This window comes from Dipodomys merriami, unplaced genomic scaffold, assembly GCF_024711535.1.
Source record: "Dipodomys merriami isolate MVZ:Mamm:240054 unplaced genomic scaffold, mDipMer1.0.p SCAF_136, whole genome shotgun sequence".
NCBI lineage: Eukaryota > Metazoa > Chordata > Mammalia > Rodentia > Heteromyidae > Dipodomys > Dipodomys merriami.
The window spans coordinates 1157787-1183708 of NW_027202671.1; the positions used below are offsets into that span (position 1 = coordinate 1157787).

General features: G+C 41.3%; 1 protein-coding gene across 2 annotated transcripts in view; it reads left to right on the forward strand.

The window, feature by feature from the left end:
- Positions 1–514: 514 nt before the first annotated feature.
- The window catches only part of LOC138825230 (E3 ubiquitin-protein ligase RMND5A), a 58663-nt gene continuing 33255 nt past the window's right edge, over positions 515–25922 (forward strand). Inside the window, exons 1-2 of one of the 2 annotated variants that reach the window (XM_070019637.1) lie at positions 515–870; positions 20490–20632. In XM_070019637.1, the coding sequence (XP_069875738.1) occupies positions 729–870; positions 20490–20632 (285 nt within the window). In that variant the 5' untranslated portion in view covers positions 515–728. The remainder of the gene's footprint in view (positions 871–20489; positions 20633–25922) is intronic. The other variant, XM_070019636.1, reaches the window with a different exon arrangement.

A 25922-nucleotide genomic window follows, 5' to 3' on the forward strand; every position in this document is an offset into this window, starting at 1 on the left:
CGCTACTTTCTTACCTATTCACCGCGCCTATTGGTTCGCCTTCCCCGTTTCTGGGCGAGTGGCCGGGGACGGTTTCCACCCCCTTGTTTACGGGCCGCGTAGTGGTGGCGCTCTCGGAGAGCTGAGGGTGTCTCCAAAGTTCCCTGTTTAGTAACTTGGACCAATCGGGTCCCCGCTCCACCTTCGGCCTCTCCCTCTCACGCCTGCCCCGTGGTACGGCCCACACCTAAAGCGCCGCGGCGCGTGCGGACGCCGGCTGCGTCTTTCCGCCGGCGCTCGCCGGGCTGCTCCCCTCCTTTTGGGGGCGCTTTTGGTACGGCCCGCTCCGCCACCTTCCTTCGCTGGGGAGGCTGACCCCCTCCCAGTTGGCGGCTCTTGGTGCCGCCCGGGAGAACCAGGTCATCGGCCAGTTCCCGTGAAAACAAAAACAATCGGCGGCGCCGCCGCCGGCACCCGAACGCGGCGGGCCGAGGCCAGGGACGCGGCGCCTGGTGGGTTTGGGTGGGCGAGCGGGTGAGCGGGAGCAGCGGCGGGAGGCCGGGGTGCCATGGGGCAGGTGGGCACGGGCTGCGCGGGGCTCCCCCGGCGCCGGGGCTAGCGCGCCCGCCGCCTCAGCCGTCCTCGCCGCCCGCCTGGGGGACGAGGAGCAGGAAGCGGCCCCGGCGGGGCCCGGGCCGAACGGCTGCGGATACCCGGGCGCCGGAGAGCCGAGCGCCGCCGCCTCCGGCATGGATCAGTGCGTGACGGTGGAGCGCGAGCTGGAGAAGGTGCTGCACAAGTTCTCGGGCTACGGGCAGCTGTGCGAACGCGGCCTGGAGGAGCTCATCGACTACACCGGCGGCCTCAAGCACGAGATCCTGCAGAGCCACGGTGAGGAGGCCGGGTGGGCGCGCGGCCCTTCGCGGCCCCGCAGGCGGGAGCCCCTCGTCCGGACGTCCTCGTGCCTCAGGGCCGGGCCCCTGCTCCCCGAGGCCCGGAGAACCCCAGGCCCGGGTTGGCTGGCCCTCCTCGCGCTTGGTTCACCTCGCGCCCCGGGCCACCTGGCCATTAATTCAGAGTGTCCCAAGCCGGCTTCAGTGTGCCTGGCGGGCCGCCCTACTCCCCCCCCCCCCCGCACCTGCAAACTGCCGCCTTCCCCCCCACTCGGCCTGGGGGCGTCTAAGGTGGTCGGTCCTGTGAGCCGCGGGGGCTAGGAGTTGGCGTGGGAGCCAAGGGTCCGAGTGATGCAGGGAATCAGTGCAGGAAGCCCGGAGAAGCCGTTAGGTCCTTGGCTCCAGAACTTCCTAAATGTGTTTGTTAGAAAGTTGAGGGTTGTTCTCAGCTATGGGCAACTTCATAATTTGGTAGATGTGTAGGAGCTCTTTTGAACTCCTCAGTGATGCTGACCGGATTACCAGGAAACCAGTTGAGTCAAACCATTCAGTTCTCCCTGTGTCGCCACCAGTGAGGCAGAGGAAGCAGTTGGCCCACAAATCATAGTTACTTGCCTTACCTGATCCGGTTTGTACTTGTTTTTCCTTTAGAAAACTCTTTTTCCATAGAAAATGTGCCTAGATTGTTGCCCTAGACCCTGGGGACAGATATTTTGTCAGAGTTAATTGTGGAAGCTGGTTGAGGTTTGTGTTTTTGTTTGTGTGTGTGTGTGTGTGTGTATGCGCGTGTGTGCGCCTGTCTGTCTGTGTCCATCTGTGTGCGTCTGTGTCCCAGGGCTTGAACACAGGGCCTGGGAGCTGTCCCTGAGCTTTTGCCTTCTTACCTGTGGGCTAGATTTAGGTAAGGAAGGGGAGGTTTGATTGCTTTGGAGAAACGCAGATTTTTTTTTTTTTGCAGGTGAGTTTGAGGCAGTGGAATCAGTTGAGATTCTTTCTTCTGATGCTTTGCTTTACTTTTCTACTGCTGCTTTGCTTTGCTTTGCCCATACTGACTTTGAGTTGAGGCTGAGTGCTTGTCTATGGTAAAGGAGTCTTATTCTGGACACCACAATCACTTTGGAACTCTGGATGAAGCAAACCCTCCACCATGGTGCTTAAAAATATGAACATGGAAAACCACTTGTATTATAGTAAGAGTTACCTTATACGGAAAAAAGACAGGTGTTGATGAAACAGAGCTTGTATCATGTGAAAAGAAATTTAAGTTGGTGATGGTACAGTTAGTTGGCACAAATGGGGAAGTAAGTTGGTCTGGGAGGGAATCCTGGGAAGATCGGTGCATTTGGTTTTAGACTCATAGGTTGAAGTGGAAGAGTTTCATGAAGATGGAATCAAGATCTTCAGAGACAATGGGTTTGTTCTGTGACCTCATTTCTGAGAGGACCATGAGAATCACTTAAGACACCAGGAGAAAAGACTTTGGGGTCTAACCACAACTTTGAACTCTCCTTAGAGAATGGAAGTAGAAAGAGCCAGGTAGAAAAAAGGGCTTGCTCAGGTGTTTTTTGGCTATTTGGGTGGGAGTCAGTAATCCTTTGTAGAGTTGTTAGACCAGATTATTGATGGTTAAGAAGTATGTGATGCATACTTACATAAAAGGAAACCCAATGCAGTGGTGAAAACATTCCCTCCTCTTAGAAGAAATCTGTGGCTTACTAGAATGAATGAATGAATGAATGAATGAATGAAAGATGTCTCTTAGCTTTCCCATTTGAGGGCCAGATTGGAGATTAAGGGGTTGGACAAGCAGGGCTTAAGAAGGAGAATGAAGTATCCCCATGAGAGAGAGGACATTGGAAGAGGGACTTGTATGATTGTGAGCTTTGTTTTGGGTAATGTAGGTCCAGCCCAGGAGGATAAAATGGTAGTGAGAAATTGCCAAAGCAGGAATTTTATTTAGACTTCTTGGTTTGATATAGGAAACTTTTTCTAGGAATTTATGGTGAGAGCAGTATTAGCCACATAGTCTGAACAGAACAGCCTGAGTTGGTGAATTGTTTGTTCTCTGACTTTCAACCTGTTTTTTTTTAACCTTCTTGCTTAATAAATTTCTAGTTTGCCATGACATCTCTTTGATTTCCTTTAATTCTTTAATTAGGATTAAGTGATTAAAGGTAGTTATTAAACATGAAAGCAAACAAATATCACAAGTACTGGGTTTGGCTTCTACAATAAAAATCTTTTGGTATCCTTTTGTGTGATGATGTATTTGAATTATGGTATTTTCAAACAGCTAATTTCTCTATTTTTTGCCAGTCCTGGGGCTTGAACTCAGGGCCTGGGTGCTGTCCTTAAGCCTCTTTGTGGTCAAGGCTAGTGCTTTCCACTTGAGCTACAGTGCCACTTCCTGCTTTTTCTGCATAGTTTATTAGAGATCAGAGTCTCATGGACTTTCCTGCCTAGTTTGGCTTTGAACCGAAATCCTCAGATCTCAGGAGTAGCTAGGATTACAGGTGTGAGCCACTTGCACCTGGCTTCAAACAGCTGATTTCTAAATTAAAGTAATCTGTAGGTAATATGGTAAATATTACATTGAATCCCAAAAATACCATTATCAGCAGTATATTGACTGAAAATTGATTTTGTTGTTGTTGTTGTTATTGTCAGTATTGGAGTTTGAACTCAGACCCTCAGCTTGCTTAGCTTGCTTAGCTTGCTTACTCAGCTAGCATGCTAGGCTGACATTCTTCTACTTGAGCCACAGCTCTAGCTTGACTTTTTACTGGTTATGTTGGAGATTAATCTTCTGCCCAGGCTCTCTTTGAATTTTAGTCCTCCAGATTGCAACCTCTTGCATGGCTAGGATTACAGGGATGAGTCACCAGTAGATCCTTAGGGATCCTTGTATTTTTGAGTACAGTTTGAAAGTTTGTAATGGTCTCTGGCCTTACTTAAATGAATTTTAGTTAGTAAGTCCCTTGTAAGTTGTGAACATTGCCCTGAGGGCCCGTAACCTAGGATTGTTTCGCTAGCTTCTCTGATCTTTTTTTTTTTTTTTTTTTTTTTTTTTTTGTCGGTTGTGGGGCTTGAACTCTGGGCCTGGGTGCTGTCCCTCAGCTCTTCAGCTCAAGGCAAGCGCTATACCACTTGAGCTACAGCGCCACTTCTGATCCTTTTTTGAAATGAAAATTTCTTAAGACTTAAACTTTGGAGAATCATGGTTGAGGTAGGATAGTCACTCCTGCTAAATGAATTAGTTTATGCTCTGCTACTTTACCCATTCCTGGGAGAAAGAAAAAGGAACGAAAACAAAACCCCAGTAATCTGGTGCTCAACTTGAAATCCTCCTCATTGCTTGGATTACAGATGTGTAATTGCTGTGGATTACAGATTACCTTGCCTGACTCAGTCTACTTTTTTTTTTTTTAAAGGAGTGTCAGGCCTCTGGTAAATGAAAAACATTGGAGTGTAAGACTGAGAAGGTTGGGCAACGTGCAGAAATTGGGAGAGGTTATGGAGAACTAAGAGATTAGAAGAGTTCTGCTGAGGCCAGATTGATTCCTCTTCCTACAGATGGACCTAAGGCTTTCCCTTTGTGCCCTTGGAAATGCCTTAGGTAGGAGATGGACATAGGAGGATTGGGGAGTGGTTCAGAGGCTGCTGTGAGGCTCAGAGAAAGGAGATAGATTATTTTGCTTGAATTTGGGGTACTCCTATTTTACCAGCTGAGGGGAGAGGAGGCACTTGTGTCATTTAGAGTGCCAGCTTTCTTTCAATGGTTGCTTCCCTGTATGTGTGAAATTTGGTCTGGTGTAAGATTCAATGTGATGGTGCTGGTTGGTGCTGGTAACCCGCATGCCCTTGATTTAATGTGGATAATGTAGTAGTGCTTCTCAAAATTCACTCACACATGTGCACTTTTAATTTTTCAGATGGATTCATGATTTTACTTAAGTAGGTTTGTCTTCACTGTAGATACTTTTATTTATGAAGTCATTGATGGTGTTAGATATAATAAACTGTCTACTAAAAATAATTTAGGGGCTGGGAATATGGCTTAGTGGTAGAGTGCTTGCCTAAGATGCATGAAGCCCTGGGTTTGATTTCTTAGTACCACATAAGCAGAAAAAATTGGAAGTGGGGTTGTGGCTCAAGTGGTAGAGCTCTAGCCTTGAGCAAAAGAAGCTCAGGGACAGTCCCTAGACCCTGAGTTTAACCTCCAGGTCTGGCAAAAAAAAAAAAAAAAAGAGTTAAAACAATAATAATTTAGGGCTAGGGAAGTAACTCAGTGATAGAGTCATTTGCCTGGCAGGTACAAGTTCCTGGTTCTATCTCCTGAAAACAAAAACAAAAACAAAAAGTAATTTCTAGTAGCTATTGAAATACTAGTTTATGTACTAACTAAAATTATTCATATCAGTGGTATGGGAACTATTTTGGTTTTGATGCCATTTAGCATTCATTTCTCTGTTGGAAAATAAAAGTTATTTCTGATTAACACTTATGTGATGGGAGAACAGAATAGAAATACAAATCTTGATTACTGATATTTTAGCTCACATTTGGTAAAATGTGAGGCTGAGACAACTAGATAATAGTTTGACAGCATATTTAAAGTATAGTTAGGGGGGAATAACACTATTTGAAAGGAAATGTACTGGCTGGGAAGGTAGCTCAGTGGTAGAGTGTTTGCCTTGCATGCATGAGGCCCTGGGTTCGATTCCTCAGCACCACATAAGCAGAAAAAAAAAGCTGGAAGTGGCACTGTGGCCCAAATGGTAGAGTGCTAGCCTTAAGCTGAAGAGCTGAGGGACAGCGCCCAGGCCCAGAGTTCAGACCCCATGACCGGACCCCCCCCCCCCAAAAAAAAAAAGAAATGTACTCATTAACTTATGTAACTGTAACCCCTTTGTATATCACTTTTACAATGAAACTTAAAAAAAAAGTGTAATTGGGAAAGGTGTGTGTGTGTGGTGGGGAGTAATTTATGTGTTGTAGATTGGAACCCTTGAACTTGGTAGGCAAGCCATGTACCCTGAGCTGCATAGCCCAACCCATCCCTTAAAAGTTCTGAAGCGCTTGTGCTCTCCAGAAATGACACCCAAGGAATTTTCTAAATTTAAATTGTTTATTTTGAGTAAATAATACATTTGACTGCTTTCAGTTCAAACAATAAAAAAGGATACTTGGAGCTGGGTACCAGTGGCTCATGCCTGTAATTCTGGCTACTCAGGAGGCTGAGATCTGAGGATTGTTGTTTGAAGCCAGCCTAGGCAGGAGAGTCTGTGAGACTCTTTATCTCCAATTAACCACCAGAAAACCAGAAGTTGCACTATGGATCAAAGTGGAAGAGGACTAGCTTTGAGTGAAAAAGTTCTGGGACAGTGCCCATGCCCTGAATTCAAGCCCCAGGACTGATCACCCACCCCCCACCCAAAAAAAAAAAAAAAAAAAGAAGAAAAAGAAAGAGGATTCCTGGCACAAGTCACCCTCCCTCTTGTTCCTGGACCACTTAGTTGCTTACTTCACAAAGGATTATTAAGTTTTTAAGTGAATAACAGTTTTCTATCTACATTTAACATCTAGTGTGGAAAGTAGCATGTAAGTAGGCCATAAATAAAAGTTTGGGTGGATGGGTGTAACCATTGTTCAAATAAAGAATAGATGGGTTGGGTTACCAAGGGATTTGGACTATTTTAGGAGGAAAAATAGAGCGGGAGAATGTAACTCGGTTGTAGAATGCTTCCTTAGCATGTCAGAGACCCTGGGTTCCATCTATAAATAACACCTATAAATGAATGAACGAATGGGGAAAATGATCACTTGTTCATTTTTTTTAAAAAAGCAGTGGCAGTTTTGTTCCATATATCATGATTTAGTTTTAGTATTATCTCACTTTACAAGTTGGTTAAAGACACTGCCATCTGGGGGAGTGATGAACACATATACTGGCTTGTAAGAACTTTTTGGTGTGGGTATGTGGCGTTAGCTTTAGTAGTAAAAATGCCCCTTCCCCCCTTTTTTTTTTGGTTGGGGGCTTGAACTCTGGGCCTGGGTTCTGTCCCTTAACTCTTCAGCTCAAGGCTATTATTGCTCTGCCACTTGAGCCAAAGCGCCACTTCCGGTTTTCAAAGCCAGCACAGGCTGGCTTTGAACCACAATACTCAGATCTCAGCCTCCTGAGTAGCTAGGATTACAGGTGTGAGCCACCAGTGCCCCACTGTAAAAACTCATTTAAACCATGACATTTTTCCTTCCTTCCTTCCTTCCTTCCTTCCTTCCTTCCTTCCTTCCTTCCTTCCTTCTTTCCTTCCTCTTTTATTCTTTCTTTCATTCTTTCTCTCTTTCTCTCTTCCTTTCTCTTCCTTTCTTTCCTCTCTCTCAGTGTCAGGGTTCTTTAAAAGTTTGAGAGTAGTATAAGAGAAGATAAGCAAGTGAGCATGAAAGACAAATCAAATTATAGAGGTCACATTTGAAGCTCATGTATATACTGTAATGCAGTAGACAGAAGCCAGAGGTTGAAGGTCTAGAGTGTTTAGACATAGGCATCTAATTTGAGTTGTATGCATCACACATGTTGCAAAGGATATGTATTTGTGTATCTGTGTTCTCTCTGTTCTCCAGGGCATGCCAGTGTTGAATATATATTTTGTTGAGTGCAAATAAAAGAATCAGGGTTTGCTAGACTTAAGTTCAGCTTTATTCTTGGTATACTTGGAGTAGATAAGCTAGCCTGGCCCTTTCTCGTTTGTCAACCAAACTCATGTTTAGTACTAACAAGATAGGAGTTGTAAGAATGACTACATTTTAGGCAAATAAATACAGTTTATAAGTTCATTGACCAGTCTGGGAAGTAGTAAGTAGATCAGAAATTAAAGTTTGTGTGGATAACCATAGCCATAGTTCACATACTCTGAAATTAGAATAAATGGGCTGTCAAGCAACTTGGTCTATTTTAGGTGGTGATTATAATAAGTCATTGTGTTGCCAGTTGGGTTTCGAAATAGATTTAACTTCTGCTAGCTAGCCATTCTAGACTCATTTAGGGGGGAAGTCTTTAAAAAAATTAAACATTATTTGTTTAGATTATTATATTATTTAGGAATGCAGGTGACATAGTAGTTATAATTAAAATGGAATCTGTTGACATAGAACTAAATAGGCTGACATTAAGCCAGGCTGGCACCAGAGGCACAAAGGATTTCACCAAGACTTGCTTGTCTTTCTCTGTCATCAGTACTTTTTGGTTGATTGTGTTCTCAGAGTTTTCTCCAGTGAAGACTAACATGGTGTTTTCCCTGCATTTCCAACACAGTTTCCTAGGCATGTTTTTATAATTGCCTTGTTTGGGGCTTATGCCTCTCATTGAATCAGTAACTGGACCCCAAGTTATGGAGTCTTCTGGCCACCTGGCCAATCTGTCGGATTTAGGGTTATTTCTCGGGGTAAGAGGAGACAGTTCTAGAATTTGGCCCCTGACAGAAATATCATGTCTATTATTATGGAACAGCTACAACTTACATCAGTAACAGTGTGCCCTGGGGAGTGTTTGTGAGTAGCCCAATCTCAGCTGTTGCCTTGCATCCTAAAATGTTCCTATAATTCATAGTTAATATGAGTTAATCAGTGAATATATCTTGGTTTGTGTCACTTTGGGAATTAATTTGAAATGGCTTTAATGCTTGACATAATAAAGTTGTTTTCCTAAGGCTATTTTGTTTATAAGTAGTGTGTGTGTGTGTGTGTGTGTGTGTGTGTGTGTGTGTGTGTGTGTGTGTGTGTGTGTGTGTGTGTGTGTGTGTGTGTGTGTGTGTGTGTGTGTGTGTGTGTGTGTGTGTGTGTGTGTGTGTCCTGTGGCTTGAACTCAGGACATAGGTGCTGTCCCTGAGCTTTTTTTTTTAACACTCAATACACATTTATTGTTGTTGTTCTCCTGAGATTTTTACCTAAGGCCAGTGCTTTTTAAAAAAAAAATTAATTTTATTGTAAAAGTGATGTACAGAGGGGTTACAGTTATATAAGTAAGGTAATGAGTAGGTTTCTCCTTGAATAGTGTTACCCCCTTCCTAGTTTTCTCCTGCTTTCCCTCCCACAAGGCTAGCATTTTACCACTTGAACCACAGCACCACGTGTGTGGGGAGGGGGGCAGTTAATTGGAGATAAGAGTCTCATGGACTTTCCTTCTTGGGCTGGCTTTGAACTGTAACTCTCAGATCTCAGCCTCTAGAGTTATAGGTGTGAGGCACTAGATCCAGCACTATTACATAGCTTTTAATTCTGGACAATAATATTGGTGAAGGAGAAACTCATGAACACTTCTGTGATCCTGTCATTCTAGAGTTAGAAAAATGACTGTTTTTTCCGTGTTTCTGTCTTGTTAGGATAGTAAAAATGGTATCAGGAGATGATTCACTTAGGATGTGAGAATGGGCTTGTTTTTAGTTGAGGGTCTCCTCTTTTACTGTAAGGCCTTTGGGGGTCTTTGTAAATGACAACTAAATTTAGGGAGAATTGTGGAGGACCCTGACTCCACATTTTGTACTTGGAATCCCTGGCAGTTACAAAGCTGATAAATACTGGGGAGATACTACTCTCTCTCCAGACATTTGCAGACCCTCAGATTTTGTAGAAGAGTAGCAGAAACTCAGGTCCTTCCCTTTAGATTAGACATTAGTGCAGTACTTGAACAAACAGATACTGGACGACTTGACAGGTGTTGAGGCTTTTAGAAATGTACTTCCACCCTGTTTGCATTTGGTGATTGTATGCTTGAGTGTAGACTGGTTTTTAAGCCTTGAGAGGCAGTGTGGCTTATTACCAAGACTTTCTCTATTTAAGATTGGGATCTGGATGGTGATTCTTTTCCTGGAGCATTGTTAGGCTCCGCATTTTCTCTGAGTTTTCTTTTCTTCCTTCCTTTCTTTCTTTCTTTCTTTTTTTCTTTCTTTCTTTCTTTTTTTTTTTTTGTTGTTAGGCTTGAACTCTGGGCTTGGGCACTGTCCCTCGGCTCTTCAGCTCAAGGTGAGCGCTCTACCACTTGAACCACAGTGCCACTTCTGTTTTTCTGGTGATTTATTGGAGATTAAAGTCTCATGGCTTTTCCTGTGTGGGCTGGCTTTGAACCACAATCCTTAGCTCTCAGCCTTCTAAGTAGCCAAGATTACAGGCGTGATCCACTGGCACCCAGCTTCTGAGTTTTCTATATTGTGTTATCCACATAGGCTTAGTATCATTGAATTATTGATGTATGAAGACTTTGGGGCAGAGATTTCTTTTAAAAGAAACATTATACTTGGCCCTGGACTTCCAGGAACTTGGAAGCTATTTAAGAAGATGTGCCTCCAGTTGTGGAATAGTGAGTAGTTGGCCCTCTGTATAAATGAGTTCTTATGTATTTGTGGGTCTGTGTCATTGTGGTTCCCTCCAATGGTCGATTGAAAATATCTGTGGGGGAAAAATTACATCTGTATTGAACATGCTAATTACATTTATAATATTTTGAGTATTAGAAATAATCTAAGATGAGTTAATGTATGGGAGAGGATGAGTGTAGGTTATATGCGTATACTTTGCCAATTTATATGGACTTGAGAGACCACAGATTTAGGTATCCAGTAAGGGGTCCGGTTGACTGGTTCTACAGACTTGTTTAGCCTGTTTTTCCCTCAGGAAACTGATAGGTAACACATGTAAATGAGTTACGGGAATGAAGTGCATAATAGGTATGAACTGTCTTTGAAATATTTAGAAGAAGGTGCATTTATTATTTATAAGGTTTGTGCCTTTAAGCAGTGGTAGTCACTGTTTTTTTTTTTTGTCTTTCTATTCTGCTCATGTCTTTTTTTTAAAATATATTTTTATTGTGAAAATACTGTACAGAGGGGTTACAATTACATGGGCAAGATAATGAGTACATTTCTTATCAAGCATTGTAGCCTCCTACTTCCCTTCCCATCCCTTCGTATCCTCCCCTCCCTCCCACCCCGTCCCCCCCACCAAAGTTGTAAAGTTCGTTTTTCGATATAACGACTTGTACATCTCATTGTTGCAATGGGTCCTCCTGTATCCCTGTTTTAACAATTTGTTTTTTCCCTTCCCCTCCACATATACCAACATCATATATAGTGAAAGCAGGGGTTACACTGTGGGGGAGGGACATACAAGGCAACAAAGACATAATCTTATAAATATGTTATAAACAATCCCATGAAAGATCTCTCTCTTCTCTCTCTCTCTCTCTCTCTCTCTCTCTCTCTCTCTCTCTCTCTCTCTCTCTCTCTCTCTCTCTCTCTCTCTCTCTCTCTCTCTCTCTCTCTGTCTCTCTCTCTCTCTCTCTCTTTTTTGTCAGTCATGGAGCTTGAGCTCTAGGCCTGGGAGCTGTCCCTGAACAATTCAGCTCACGGCTCATGCTCTACCACTTGAGGGTAGGCACTGTTTTACTTAAGATAATTTGGTTGTAGTTAGGTGTCCTTATTACTGATTTGTGATAAATATCCTATGCTCAATGGTTGGTTTAACATTGTAAAGAATACTGGAAAGATTAAGAAACAGAGTACTCAAAGAACTTAAGGTAGTTGGAAAAACCAGGTGAACCTCTGAAAAAGGACTAACCAAGGCCATATAACCAGAAATTTAAAAAACAACAACAAATACTAGTAAAAAAGGAGACCTTAGAAACAACTGCAGTGGGGAGTATTATTTCAGTCAAAATTCAGGTCAGCTAGTCAGTAGTTACTAATTGCTCATTGTGGTGGGAATAGGTTAAATCTTGAAATTATAAATGATACATTTGTAAGAACTTTGTATCTAATTAGGTCCAGATTTGAATCAAACACAAATATATAGGTCAAATACTGAGTGAGTAGCACAGCAAACCAGTAGGGATAGTTTTGGGATAGAAGAGACTTCCTACTTCTAGGAAGTGGTTTTTCTTTTCTTTTCTTTTTTTTTGTGGGAGAGGTTACTATGAATTGAATTGAATTCATGATTTTGAGCATGCCACCAGACATGCTGTCTTCCATTAAGCTACCCTCCCCCCCCCCAGCCCTATGGGAGAAGTTTAATAGCAGAGTTTGAAGGTAGATAGGAGGAAGAGGAAATGGAGTGTCAGGAGAGGAGGATGGCAAAAGGAAAGGTGTAGAGGAATGACATGATGGAGGGGGCACCATGTTGAGGGGAAATGGGGTAAAAGCATTAATACTAAATTGGAAACAGGATACCAGGGTAAGTAGTAGACTGGGAAGACAGAAATCTGATTGGTGTAGGATAGGGACAGATAGAGAGGGCTTAGGCCTGTTGTCTTGGAGACCCCTTGTCCAACAGTGGTTGAATTGGAGTGGAGAGTGAGGTTTTCTGGGAGGCCAGAAAACAAGTTAAGTATATGCCTACATCTGATGAAGTAGAGGATTGTCTTTGGGTTTGACTTTTGAAGCAGTTGAGTAGACTCTCTGAAAATGAGACTATTTTTAAAACATGTGCCTACATCTGCAAGTGTGCCTTCATAACGATTTCTCTCTCTGCAGTTCTTTCCTCGTGGACTTTGAAGCCTTTCCTTCCTTATGGCAGTGATTGGGTCAAAAGCACTATTAGTCTCTACCATGCAATTTAGCTCTTAAGTATACAATTTCTTGTTTTCTTTTTCTTTTTTCCTCATGCTTGGTTTTGAGACACAAGAAGATTGTGATCTGATGCAATGATCTTTAATAACTCTAAATCAGAACACCCATGTGTGAATCTACTGCTTTGTTCTGAAAGGTCAGAGCTTGAATGCCAAATACCATGCTTGCTTTTACTTTGCAGATTATCCCAAAAGTTTAGTTTGTTTTCAGTAGGTACCTCATCTAGAAAAAAAGATAAATGAATTCCTTTTGTTTCTTTTCCTTCCTCTGAGTAAGTCTGTTGAGCAGCTACTATGTGCAAAGTTAGCTTTTAAGAAGCCTAGTCTTAGTGGGCCATAGTTGCTACTTCTGACCATGTGAAATAGTTCTTTTCACCTTTCAAAGGTTTCTATTTGAAAATTTGAGTGTTTTGTATATGTGTATCTTGTGTCCTGTAACATTGCTGAACTAACTCGATTATTCTAGAGAGCATGTGTGTACACCTGTGTGTGTGTATGTGTGTGTATACATAAAGATTCTTTGGGATTTTTACTTAGATATTGCTAGTTTCATTGCAAATGGGAACAATGATGCTATTGGATGATGGACAGGAAATATTTTTCAAGACAATGTGGGATCTGCAAACTGCTGTATATGAAAAGGCTGGCAGGGTTTCTGTTTGTTTATTATTATTGTTATAGTATTATTATTTTTTTGCAGAACTGGAGTTTGAACTCAGGGAATCACACTTGTTAGGCAGGCATTCTACACTTTGAGCCACATCCCCAGCTCCTTATGGCTAGAAGTTTTCAAGGGTATTGGTAGTACCAGTCTCCAGTTCTGACTTTGAAATTAAGATTATGTAATTTATTATGTTTATATTTATGTTATTTTTATGTTTATAATTCATTATTTTTATATTTGTTTATATCTGTAAAGTTAGTGAATTATATTCGTTAGTGAATGAACATATCTATAGCCCCAGCATGTAATGCCTGTAATTCCAGGGAGGTGGATGCAGGAAGATTGTGATTTTGAGATCAGTCTGAACCCCAGAACAAAACTTACTGAATGCCTAGCATGTACCAGTTACCATACATTGTAGAGTAATTTCCTTATCTTTGACTCGTTTTGTGGGAGTAAAGCTAGCTATTTAAAATGGCTATAAGCGAGGCATCAGTGGCTCACACCTGGAATCCTAGCTACACAGGAAACCGAAATCTGAAAATCATGGTTCAGAGCCAGCCTGGGCAGCAAAGTCTGTGAGACTCTTTTCTCCAATTAATCACCAAAAAAGCCAGAATGTGGCTCAAGTGGTACAGTGCTAGCCTTGAGCAAAAAAGCTCAAGGACAATGCCTCCCTACCCCCTTTCCTGACCCCAAGTTCAAACCCCAGTACTGGCACAAAAATAAATAAATAAAAAATTAAAATGACTGGGGGGTGGGGGGGAGGATGGGAAGGGATGGGAAGGGGAAACAAAGGAGGAGGCTACAATGCTTGATAAGAAATGTACTCATTATCTTGCCCATGTAATTGTAACCCCTCTGTACAGTATTTTCACAATAAAAGAAAAAGAAAAATGGAAAGCATTGGAAACCGTAAAAAAAAAAAAATTAAAATGACTTTAAAATCCTGATCAGTAAGCACAGGGTGCAGTAGAACTAAACACTTTTCCAATATACTGTTTGTGAAACTAGTGAACATAAATCCTGAAATGCCTAGGCAGGCAAGTCCAAGGGGCATCTTGAAGGCTTAGTTAGACTTACAAAAACAGTTTAGGTTAACTCCATTCTGTTTAGTCTATTTATTTATTTATTTATTTTGGGTCCGGTCATGGGGCCTGAACTCTGGGCCTGGGCGCTGTCCCTCAGCTCTTTAGCTCAAGGCTAGCGCTCTACCACTTGAGCCACAGCGCCACTTCTGGCTTTTTTCTTTTTGCTTATGTGGTGCTGAGGAATCGAACCCAGGGCCTCATGCATGTAAGGCAAGAGCTCTACCACTGAGCCACCTTCCCAGCCCCATTCTGTTTAGTTTAATGTGGTAAATGTTTGGTTTGGAACATGAACATTATTATCACAGTTTCTAAGACTATCATACTTAAAATGTGTTGGTAGAATAAAGTACTCTTCTATCACATTGGAAGAAAAACAGATAATTGTAACGTGTACAGATCATATATGTTGATTCTTTGGGTTTAGCATGTTAATTTATTATTTTTATACTTGATTAATTAAGTCATAATGAAAGTGACTGTGTAATGTGCTGTGTCTGCCAGTGATGCTAGACATATGATACATGCCTATGAGACCACGGTCTAACATCACATCAAATGACAAAGTGGCCACTCTTGTGGCCAGCCTGCATCTTTATGGTGACTGTTAGGTCATTCCCCTGCTTGAAGGGGAAGTGAATCTAAATTTATTTCACGGAAAACCTCTCTTAGAAGCAGGTTGTGCTTTTATAGAAAGGTCAAAAGAAAATTAAAACTTTCCCATTAGAACCTAGAAGTTGGGTTTCATGTCATTCTGGTCATTTTTAGTGAGTTTTCAAACCTGTGTTTACCTTTGGCTGCGTTCCACTGAATCCATTAAAATGCATTAGTGAAATCCTTTTCTCTGAAGAGGCTTTCTCAGGGTTCTCTTTCAGGTTACTCCATTATGCTTCTTTCTCTTGTGCTTTCCAGATACAGTCATGTGTTGCTGAACAACAGGACACATTTTGAGAAATGCACCTTTGGCAAATTCATTGCTATGTAAACACTGTACATACAAACCTAATGGTATAGCTTCTTACACACCTGAGCTGTGTGGTGTGGTATATACTGTCATGTACAGGGAGCTTGCTACTGTTACATGTAAAACATGACTGTCCCTTATAGAAACTTCTTCCTTGGAGAATTCTCAGTGTTAATAGAGTAGAAGTTGAAACCAGAGAAAATTATAGATGGAGGTGATAGCACACTATATTCCAGATACCTAAGCTACTCATAGTTGAAAATGTCAGTTGGTTTCCAGGTTGATGAATGGAAATTTGGTTTGGAAATTCCAAATGACCCCTTTTTTCCTGCTTGGATCCTGCTTTTTTGTTCTTTAAACCTTTATAGTAGAAACAAATGTATCTGGGTACATAGAAGTTACAGCTTGCTTTCTCTAAAAGTTTTTTTTTTTCCTTCTTATTTACTGGGACATAATTTGCATACAAGTAATTCATCTTTTTAGATTGTATAATCCAGTGATTTCTTACTATATTCACAGAGTTGTGCGCCTGTATCCATGACCTAATTCCAGAACATCTTTTCACTTCCAAAAAGAACTCCATATACATTTATAACTGTAACTCATTGTCTATTTCATCTCCCTCCATTCCCAGTTTCTGCCAGCCATTAATAACTTACGGCTCTATGGATTTGCCTATCCTAGAGATTTTATATAAATAGAATCACACCATAGATAGCTTTTTGTTTCTGGGTTACTTGCCATTAATGTAAAGTTTTCAAGACTTTTCTATGTTGTCTTATGTTTTAGCACTTCATTTTTGTAACTAAGTAATCTATCATGTTTATACCACACTTTGTTTTCCCACTGATCAGTTAGACATTTGTGTTGGTTTTATTTGGCTGTTATGACTAATGCTAACCATTAGTATACAGGTATTGTGTGTTTTTATTTCTCTTGTCTGTATAGATGGAAGTGGAATTCCTGGGTCATATGGAAGCTATAAACTGAGGAATGCCACATTATTTTCTATTCTTCAAAATCTTGGTAGCATCATGTTTTTATTATAGCCATGTTTGTGGGTATGAAGAATACTTCACTGTAGTTTGTATTTCTGTGTGTATGTGGCGGGGGGGTGGTGGTGGTATTTGGGGTTTGAACTCAGGACCTTGTACTTGGGCCAGTCTGGACACATTTTAATTATTTGTCTGCTTGTGCTTTTGGTGTTACATATAAGAAATTTAAGGTCAATAATGCATCTGTTTTCTTACTAAAATTGATAGTTTTTATATTTAGGTCTTTATTTCATTCCGACCTAATTTTTTGTACATGATGTGATTCTTTTCCTGTGACTATCTTATCACCATTGGTTGAATATGGAGTGAGTGAGAGAGAGAGAGAGAGAGAGAGAGAGAGAGAGAGAGAGAGAGAGAGAGAGAGAGAGTGTGTGTGTGTGTGTGTGTGTGTGTGTGTACGTACGTGCACATATGCTGGTACTGGTGTTTGAACTTAGGGCCTGAGTACTTTCCTTTAGCTTTTTTGCTCAAAGCTGGTGTTCTACCACTTGCGACACAATGCCTCTTTTCAGTGGTTTATTGGAGATAAGAGTAACACAGACTTTCTTGCTTGGGCTGGCTTTGAACTGCACTCCTAAGTAGCTAGCATTACAGCCACCAGTGCCCAGCTTGAATATGGCTTTGTGAACTGCTCTTTGCCCTTGCTTTCATACATAAATTCTCCTGTGTGGTGCACATTTGTGAAGTGTGCAGTTCGTAAACCCTTGCCTTCCCTTTGGAACTTGATGTTTGGTTGAGACTGATGATGGCATATATACATGAAATTAAGTGGTGTATAATTAAGTGCTAGAGGAACGGTGGGGAGAAGGAAATTACCAGGGATTGAGCAGCGGTGGTCAGTGTGGACAAAGAGCTTCATAGATGAGGTAAGGCCCCTTAGGTTATTATTCACTGCTGTGTTGTTGGTTCTAAAGGATGTATGGAATATATGGAATATGTTTGAAGAAAAAAAATGTACAATGTTTTTGAAATACTATCATCGTTCAGTCTAAATAATTTTGCTAGAAGTTGGGAGCATTTGATTTAAACTTGGTGTGATTATACTTAGTGACTTGAGTATATTCCAGTGTGACCACCCTGTATTGGTTTGGGTACCTTATGAAGACCACTTCTGCTTGCTGATTGTTTTTCCCCCTTACTTTTTGCAGTGGTTGTCTTAGACCCAGACTTGGTGGGTCAAAGTCCTTTTAGCCCTCATTTTTTTCCCCTTGAGACTTTAGAGAAACGATTATTCTCATGGCACTGATGGATTTCCATGTTTTAAATCTGGTGGCCAAATCTCAGTTCACATCTTCTTGACTGAGTAACGTGTTTAGTGTTTTTCCTCTCCACAATGCCATTTTCTTGTTTCCCAAATTCTGTTCTCAAGGCCTTGATTCTCTTCAGTCACTGCTTTAGTAGCTCCTTTTCTAGCTCCACTTCATCTTGCCCTTCTACCACTTCTCTGTGTCCTCTGGTGAGTTCATGTAGTCTCAGCTTTATGAGCAATAGAGATGTTGTGACTCATAAATTTTCATCACCAACCCTGACATTGCTCTTGCTCTCCACATTTGTATATTCAACAGACTCACACATCCTGAGGTGAGAATTTTGTCTCTTCATAGCCCTTCAGATCTGCTCAGCTTTTAGTCTATTTCATCTTTTTTATTTCATTACACTACTGGAGATTGAACTCAGGATCTCGCACATGTAAGGCATGAACTTTGCCACTAAACTATAATTTTGGCTATTTTGTTATTTATTTTTGAAATGGAGTCGGGCCACTTTTGCCCAGGCTGGCCTCAAATTTGTAATCTTTCTGCCTCTACCACCTGAGGATCTGGTATTACAGGTGTGTGCCACTGTACTGGGCTTCTTTTTCATCTTAATTGGAGAAAATTTCATCCTTGTAGTTGACTCAGATTATAAACCTTGGAGACAACTGTGAGTCCTTCTTTTCCTTATAGCCAGGCAGGTAATCTTAGGCTGAACTGTGATTAGCTCTAATCTGGGTTGCTGTCGTGGCATCCTAATTTACCTTCTTTTGTTCTTGCACTTCTGTCCTCAGTATGAATTACCATATTAAAACCTTATGTCATGGGGCTGGGAAGGTGGCTCAGTGGTAGAGCGCTTGCCTTGCATGCCTGAGGCCCTGGGTTCAATTCCTCAGCACCACATAAACAAAAAGAAAAAAGCCAAAAGTGGCGTTGTGGCTCAAGTGGTAGAGCGCTAGCCTTGAGCTGAAGAGCTGAGGGACAGTGCCCAGGCCCAGAGTTCAGGCCCCATGACCGGACCCCCCCCCCCAAAAAAAAAAACCTTATGTCAGCCTATATGCTTTGTCTGCTCCTTTTGTCTGCAACCTTTCACTCAAAAGCAAAAACCTTTATAGAGCCAAAAAGACCCTGCAAAACTAGGATGCCATTGTCTCCTGGACCTCTTCTCCTGCTGTTTTCCTTTGCCAGAAATCTCTAGACACATTGGTCTATTTGTATATACTTCAGAAATAGAGATATTCTATTCCTCCCCTCTTCCAACCCATAATCTCCCTCTTCCTGTTTCTGAAAACAGCCTTAGTTGGTAGCCCAGGCTGCTAACCTTGAACTTGTAATCCTTCTGAGCCCTGAGGTTTCAGACATTTTGCCCCAACATGCCCAGCTGTAAATAGAGTTTTTGTTCCTTCATCTTCACTCTTCCTTTCCCTGCTCTTCAGAGAGCCTCATGACTCTGCTTCACTTCTTCTAAGTACACTCATGTCATTCACTCAGTGAGAACTTCTGTCTGTCCATACTGTGCTTTATGATGATTGGGTCCCCCGTGTCTTTTTTTTTTTTTCTCTCCTGCCCCCAGTCGCATGTATCTTTGGTCATACTTCATAATTTGCTTATTTGTTGTGTGCTTTATGTCATGTAGAAGGAGTGAACTTCTAGGGCAGGGATTCTTGGGCTTATTCATTCTTGAGTTCCTTTGGCCTACATCTGTTAAATCAGAAACTTTCTTCTGGTGTTCCTGATGTAAGTTAACGTGTGAGAATCTATGCTGCATAATACTTGGTAGGATTTCAGAAACCAAGCCTGTTGCTTTCGGTGAGGATATATGGTTTTAAGTATATGAAAATACCCTAACTTGATTTGTCTTCTCTTTCTCTTCTTTCTCTTACTTTGCTTTTCTTGCTAGAGAGAACTGAAGTTTAGAGGTAACCCAGGGGATGTAACTATAATTCAATAGATTTATCAAGAATCTGAGTCTGGGGCTGGGAAGGTGGCTCAGTGGTAGAGCGCATGCCTTGCATGCCAGAGGCCCTGGGTTCGATTCCTCAGCACCACATAAGCAAAAAGCCGGAAGTAGCGCTGTGGCTCAAGTGTAGAGTGCTAGCCTTGAGCTGAAGAGCTGAGGGACAGCACCCAGGCCCAGAGTTCAGGCCCCATGACCGGACCCAAAAAAAAAAAAAAAAAGAGTCTGAGTCCCCAAGACCACTCTTAAGGTTGTGGTGACTCACTAGAGGGCTTTTTTACCACCTAGCCTATACTCATACTTTGGGGCTGAAATTTACTACAGCAAAAGGAAAAAAAAAAGGTAAACATCAGTAGGGCAAAGTCCAGGAAGCCAAGAGAAAGCTTCCAGGTGTCCTTTCCTAGTGGAGTCAAACAGGACTACAACAAGTTGGGCAAGTATGAAAGACTGTTGAGATTCTTACTAGAAATGTAGCACCCTGTTTTTGTTTTTTAAATTGATGCTGGTCATTAAAATTACAGATTCATAGGAGGAAAGCTACATTGTACAACACAGTGAGCCATTCTTACCATGCAGGGAGACAGACATTCCTCCTTTTGCAGGTAGGACTCCTGGTAATATAGCAGCCTCTGGCCTCCTGCATTAACATCTTCGCATCCAAAGAGATGTGTTTTTTCCTAGGCTTTTTTATTTGGGACATAAGGTATACCTAAACTCTTTGAGTTGAATAAGTGTGTTTATTAACTTGTTTTCTCAAAAGATAACACTGCCATGGTATTATTCAAAGTCTGTGCTTCTTTCTGTTACAGTACTAAAGTGGTTTGTCTTACAGTAATTCTTTGACTTCTAAAAGTAAAGATATTTTTCTTCTTTACTAGAAAAGTAATGTATGATAGTGGGCCTCTGCTTCAAAGCGATATTGATTTTTCTTCACTTCTGTCCTTGTTTCATAGGGTCTGTTTGACACTTGTCATTTTTGGGTATGCTTTAGTAAGTAACCAATTTATTTTTTTTAATAGGCCAAGATGCTGAATTATCAGGGACTCTTTCGCTTGTTTTGACTCAGTGCTGTAGAAGAATAAAGGATACTGTTCAGAAATTAGCCTCAGACCACAAAGACATCCACAGCAGTGTGTCTCGGGTTGGAAAAGCCATTGATAAGGTAAGGAATTGAAGGAGGCTTTAGCACCCTCCTTCAGACAGAACTTTGATAACCTTAATGCTCCTCAGGTATTTTATCCTTTCATCTTTGCATTTGGTAACATTTACAGGATCTAACTAAAGTTCCAGTTGCTATTATTTAAGAAACAAAAACAGAACCTCCTTTTATAGCTTTGTTGTTTATCCATTTGTTTGTATGACGAAGGCCCTGGTGAATAAAGTGCCTGAGAAATTTGAACTCAGTATGTGGGAGTTTGTTGATAGGAGTACATTTCTCTGTTTCCTGAGTAATTCCCTGGCTAAGGCTCTGTCTCTGTTATGGGCTGACTGGAATAACACCCTTGCATCTGTCTCTCCTGCCTCACCCTCTCTTGCTTCGGGGGCATACTGGTGCTTTTCTTCAGCTTTTTGCCTTCTGGGTTGAGTGAGTAAATTGGTTGCTAACCAGCCTGGTCAATTACTTCTTTTGAGTAATTTTTTTTTCTTGTGACATTTCATGAATAAACAATCTTTGGCTTAGTGGATGACTCACAGCAGTTACTATTTTTAGCACTGGGCTGGTTTCACCCTTGAAGTTCATAGTCCTATTAAGAGTCTAAGAGGGGGGCTAGGAAGGTGGCTTAGCAGTAGAGTGCTTGCCCCTCATGCATGAGGCCCTGGGTTCGATTGCTCAGCACCACATAAATAGAACAGGCCGGAAGTGGCACTGTGGCTCAAGTGGTAAGTGGTACAGCACTAGCCTTGAGCTGAAGAGCTTAAGGCTGGCACTCAGGCCTAGAGCACTCAGGCCTAGAGTTCAAGCCCATGACCACCCCTTCTCCCCCCCCCCCCCCACACACACACACAAAGAGTAAGTGGAGTAGCCTATACTATCTGATTTGCCTGACTACTTCAGCCAATTGGGGAGATTTTTAACGGGTTGTCTATTTCTGTTCACACATTTAAAACTTCTGGAGGGTAGAGCTCTTTGTAGCAAAGACATCTTGTAAATACTCCTGTAAGTTGCTTAGTCTATATGTACAATAATGATGGCTGTAACAATAACACAGGCTCCTTGAGTCTAGAGGTGGATTCATCTAACTCATGAGTGTGCCCCATTGTTAGGAATTAGTCTTTGGACAATAATACTGAAAGGCTGTGTAAGACAGAACTGCTTCTGAGATGTTGTTCTCTGATGTGGTACAACAGAAGTCCTAGTGTCAAAGACTTGAGACATGTTTGGTGCCCCTACAGAAGTTTTAGTGGTCTTTCACAGAACTGTCATCACTTCCATAGTGGTCTGAGGGCTTTGACCCTGAGGGAAAGGTGATGGAATAGTGTTGGCAGCAGCAGGGTTTCACCCATGTTATTGGATCAGTAATGGTAGTCACCAGCAAAGACTAAGAAGGCAATAAATATTCTCTGACATAAGTTTGAGGTTGTAGAACCTGTTTGGTAATTCCAAGGAAGCAAATACAGCTTTGGAAGTAGGGTTGGCATCAAACCTGTTCAGGGCTGTGGCATTGGAAGTCTTTGGTTGGTACCTGAAGTGGTGGTTGGTGTGTATTAACTTAAGGACTATGGAGAAGACAGTTGGGGCCCCTGAGGTCATCTTAAATCACTTGTCCTTAAGTTTCTTTCGGACAAGTAATTATTGGTGATGTTGAAGAAGCTTCAGATTTTAGTGGTTCACTGTGACTTTTAAGGCAGCTTGGTAATTCTCATGGCTTAAAGTACTGAAAGAATTGCAGGGGAGGGTCTTCAGGACATTCTCTTGCCCTCCAGGCTAGTTGGTTGTATGATAGAGATTCATCTTCTGGACAGCAGAGCCAGAAGGTGCCCTGACAGAACTAATGCTTCTAAGGTAGCTAATCAGAGTCAGTCTTCAAAGAGATCCTAGATTTTTGGATCTACTTGCTGATAGTAGGAGAAGCTGTTTCCCCATCAGAACTTAAAACTTGTGAATAGGCTTCTTGCTTACATGAAGGATTCTGTGTAGACTGTTGTTATGTAAGATTCCATTCATTGACTTTTAAGTTGTCCCTCTTAATTTGAGCCTGAGCAATTTGTGTAAGCTCTGGGGCAGCTTGTTGTAAAAGCTAGTGTTTTTCATGAATTAGTGGTGAGCAAACAGGATAAGGCTGAAGTCATCATGACTCCAGGCTTGGTAGGTACCATAACAAATAAACTGAAATGCTGTCCAGCCTGGGAGTACCATTTACAAGATAACGGTCAGAAAAGCTCTTGTGAGCAGGCTGTCTTTTGGTGCTTATTTTTAAAAATATACTTATCATAACCAGACTAAAATAAAAATGACACTGGTTAGGCCCTGTGTTTGACCAGGACAGGAAGTGCCGAGTATATAATTTCTATAGGTTCAAAGGGAAAGGACTTGAAACAGCATAAGAATAATGGGAGATGTGGTCCTTCCTCCTAAAAGGCCAGTTGATCAGTTATCACAAGAGGTGTGTGTACATAAAACTCAGGAAGTTGAGTGTGTAAGTCATATTCATGCTTACATTGCATGCCTTCCTTTCTCAGAAGACCCCTGGGGGTTGGTTATTTTACTCTTTCTGTAGGCAAGAACATTGCCTACATTGGGGAACTTAGATCACAATTAGAGTAAATGGTCCACTTATTCCTAAAGCCAATGTTATTTGTAGGGTGCATTTAAGTGTGCTTAGGACATACTCATCGTGAGCAGATGATGTTGAATGAGAAACTAGTAAAAATTTGACCTACTTAAATGGTTATTCCTTTATGTTTCATAACTTCTTGTTTATTAAATCTCTAGTTACTTTATAAAAGTTTAAGTAGAAGTTTGTGCTCTTAACTAAAATGTTTTCTAGTTTTTAATTATTGTGAACATAAAGAGATGCTGATGATTTCTGCTTTAATGTTTTTGACCTAGAACCTCATAGCCCAGATTGGTCTGGAGTTTGCTACGTAGCCAGGCTGGCCTCAGACTAGAAATCCTCTTGCCTTTGTCTCCTCAGTTACCATCCTCCAAGTATCAGAGTCTTGACTAGCTAGTTTTACAGGTGGAAATGGAGTTGTGGCCCAAGTGGTAGAAAACCAGACATGAGCACAAGGCCCTGATTCAAACCCCAATACTGGCTCAAAAAAAGTTTGCTTACCTCTAGATTCTTTAATACGTGTGTTGAGTTGAGTTTGTTTTGGTTTAGGGTTGGGTTTTTCTTGATTTGGTTTTTTATTTTTATAAAAACAATTGTGTTGGGCTATTTTTAATTTACCCTCACACTTTTAGAAAATCTAGAATTCTGGCATGTTAGGGCATTTTATTCAGTGTTTTGTTTAGTTACTTCACTTTTTTTTGCCAGTCATGAGTATCTGAACTCTAGGCCTGGGCGCCGTCCCTCAACTCTTCAGCTCAAGGCTAGCACTCTACCACTTCAGCCACAGCACCACTTCTGGCTTTTTGTGCTTATGTGGTGCTGAGGAATTGAACCCAGGGCCTCATGCATGTGAGGCAAACACTCTGTCACTGAGCTACCTTCCCAACCCTTACTTCACTTTTTTAATGTTGATCTTTCTTTTTCTTCTTTCATCTCTGTGTGTGTATGTGTTAGTACTAGGTCTTGAACTCAGGGCTTCGAGCTCTGGCTCAGCTTTTTTGGTCATGGTTGGCACTCTACCACATTATTCTACCACTTTATGCCTCCAGTTGTGGCTTTTTTGCTGATTAATTGGGTTTGCTTGCCCTTGCTGGTTTTGAACTGAGATCTTAAGACATCAGCTTCCCAAAAAGCTAGGATTAGGTAGGAGCCACTCTCGCTTGGCTTTTAATTGATTTCTTTTTCTTATTTTAAGTTTTATTATTAAGTAGTTATGCAAAGAGGTTATCATTCTACAAGTAAGATTATAAGTACAATGTGTCTTGACCTGTATCACCCCTTTCTTCATTCTTCCTCATTATTCTACTTCCCATCCCTATCCTCAGAATACATAGTATAATTTTTTACATAATGTACATTGATTATAACTGCATTTGCGTGATTACTGGCTTAGACTTCCAGGTATGTATATATGTGGAAAAATAAATAAAATGCTTAAAATCTACTGTATAGTTAAAAGCTGAAAATATAGTGTATGTACTTTACAGGATTGCAGACTAGTAATGTAGATGTGCCTTTTGTGCACATAAAATAACAGGAAAGGTTTTGCGGTAACATGAAATAAATTTCATGGAAATTTTAAGTCTTACTGTGCTGTTAAAGGAAGTTAGGAAATTCAATATGACTTGGGAGAAAAGGTAAGATTTAGAGGGAAGAAAACATTATGGTGTGAGTTTTCTGTGGTAAATAGTACAAAACATCTAGTAACTACTTGTGGATTCTGTTACAGACTTAAGGACTGACTTGATTCTGGTGGCTTCCTTTCCCGGAAATAGGGCTGATCAGACAAATTGGGGAAAGACAAATGGAGGAAAGCCTAGTGAGTATGTGTTTGACCCAGAAGGAGACTAGAGCAAAGGGACTGAGTAGTTGGAGATTATCTGGGCCCCCTTCTGAAGGAGAAAATGAGGAGTTGTTAGGCCTAGCTATCACTCAGTATTGACCAGTGTTTCAGATTCTGAACTAGGTGATTACGGATGTTTATGATGCTGGCACATTATTTCCATTTTACATACAAAGAAACCAAGGCACAGAGATATTAAATAATATATCCCAGGTGGATAGTTGGTGAGCAGTGGATAAGTTTGAAAATCATTTCCTCTGACAGTTTTAAATCTTAACGTAGTTGTACAAAGGAGTTAAGGAGTTAACCATTCACTTATTAGAAGATCAAAGGAGGCCGAGGCAGGGCTGGTAATGTTGAAAGAGAAATAATGGTTGAAAAAGCTTAACTAAACTGATCATCTGCCACTAGGTGGAATAGATACAATGATGAAACGAATGCTGACCATATGAAAGAATGAATGGAGTAATGATATAAAATTTGAAATATCAAATATTTTAGCAAAGCTTATGGTGAGCAGCTTTGAACTACCGTTTATGTAAATATGACTGTGTAAGAAGAGAAAAAAAGAATAATGTCCCATAGTTCTTTTAAATAGTAGTCTTAGAGTAGGTAAATTTAGATATATTATATATGAACTCTAAAACTTGGTTATTATGTCATGGGTAAATCCTTGTATAGTAGAAGATATTAGTATTAGGAGAGGATAAAAGACATTCAACATGCTGAGGCAGGAGAATTGTAAATTTGAGGCCAGCTAGGACTACATAGCAAGAACTTGACTCAACAAAAATAAATACAAGAAAGACTAGATAATTCACTCTAATGAAGAA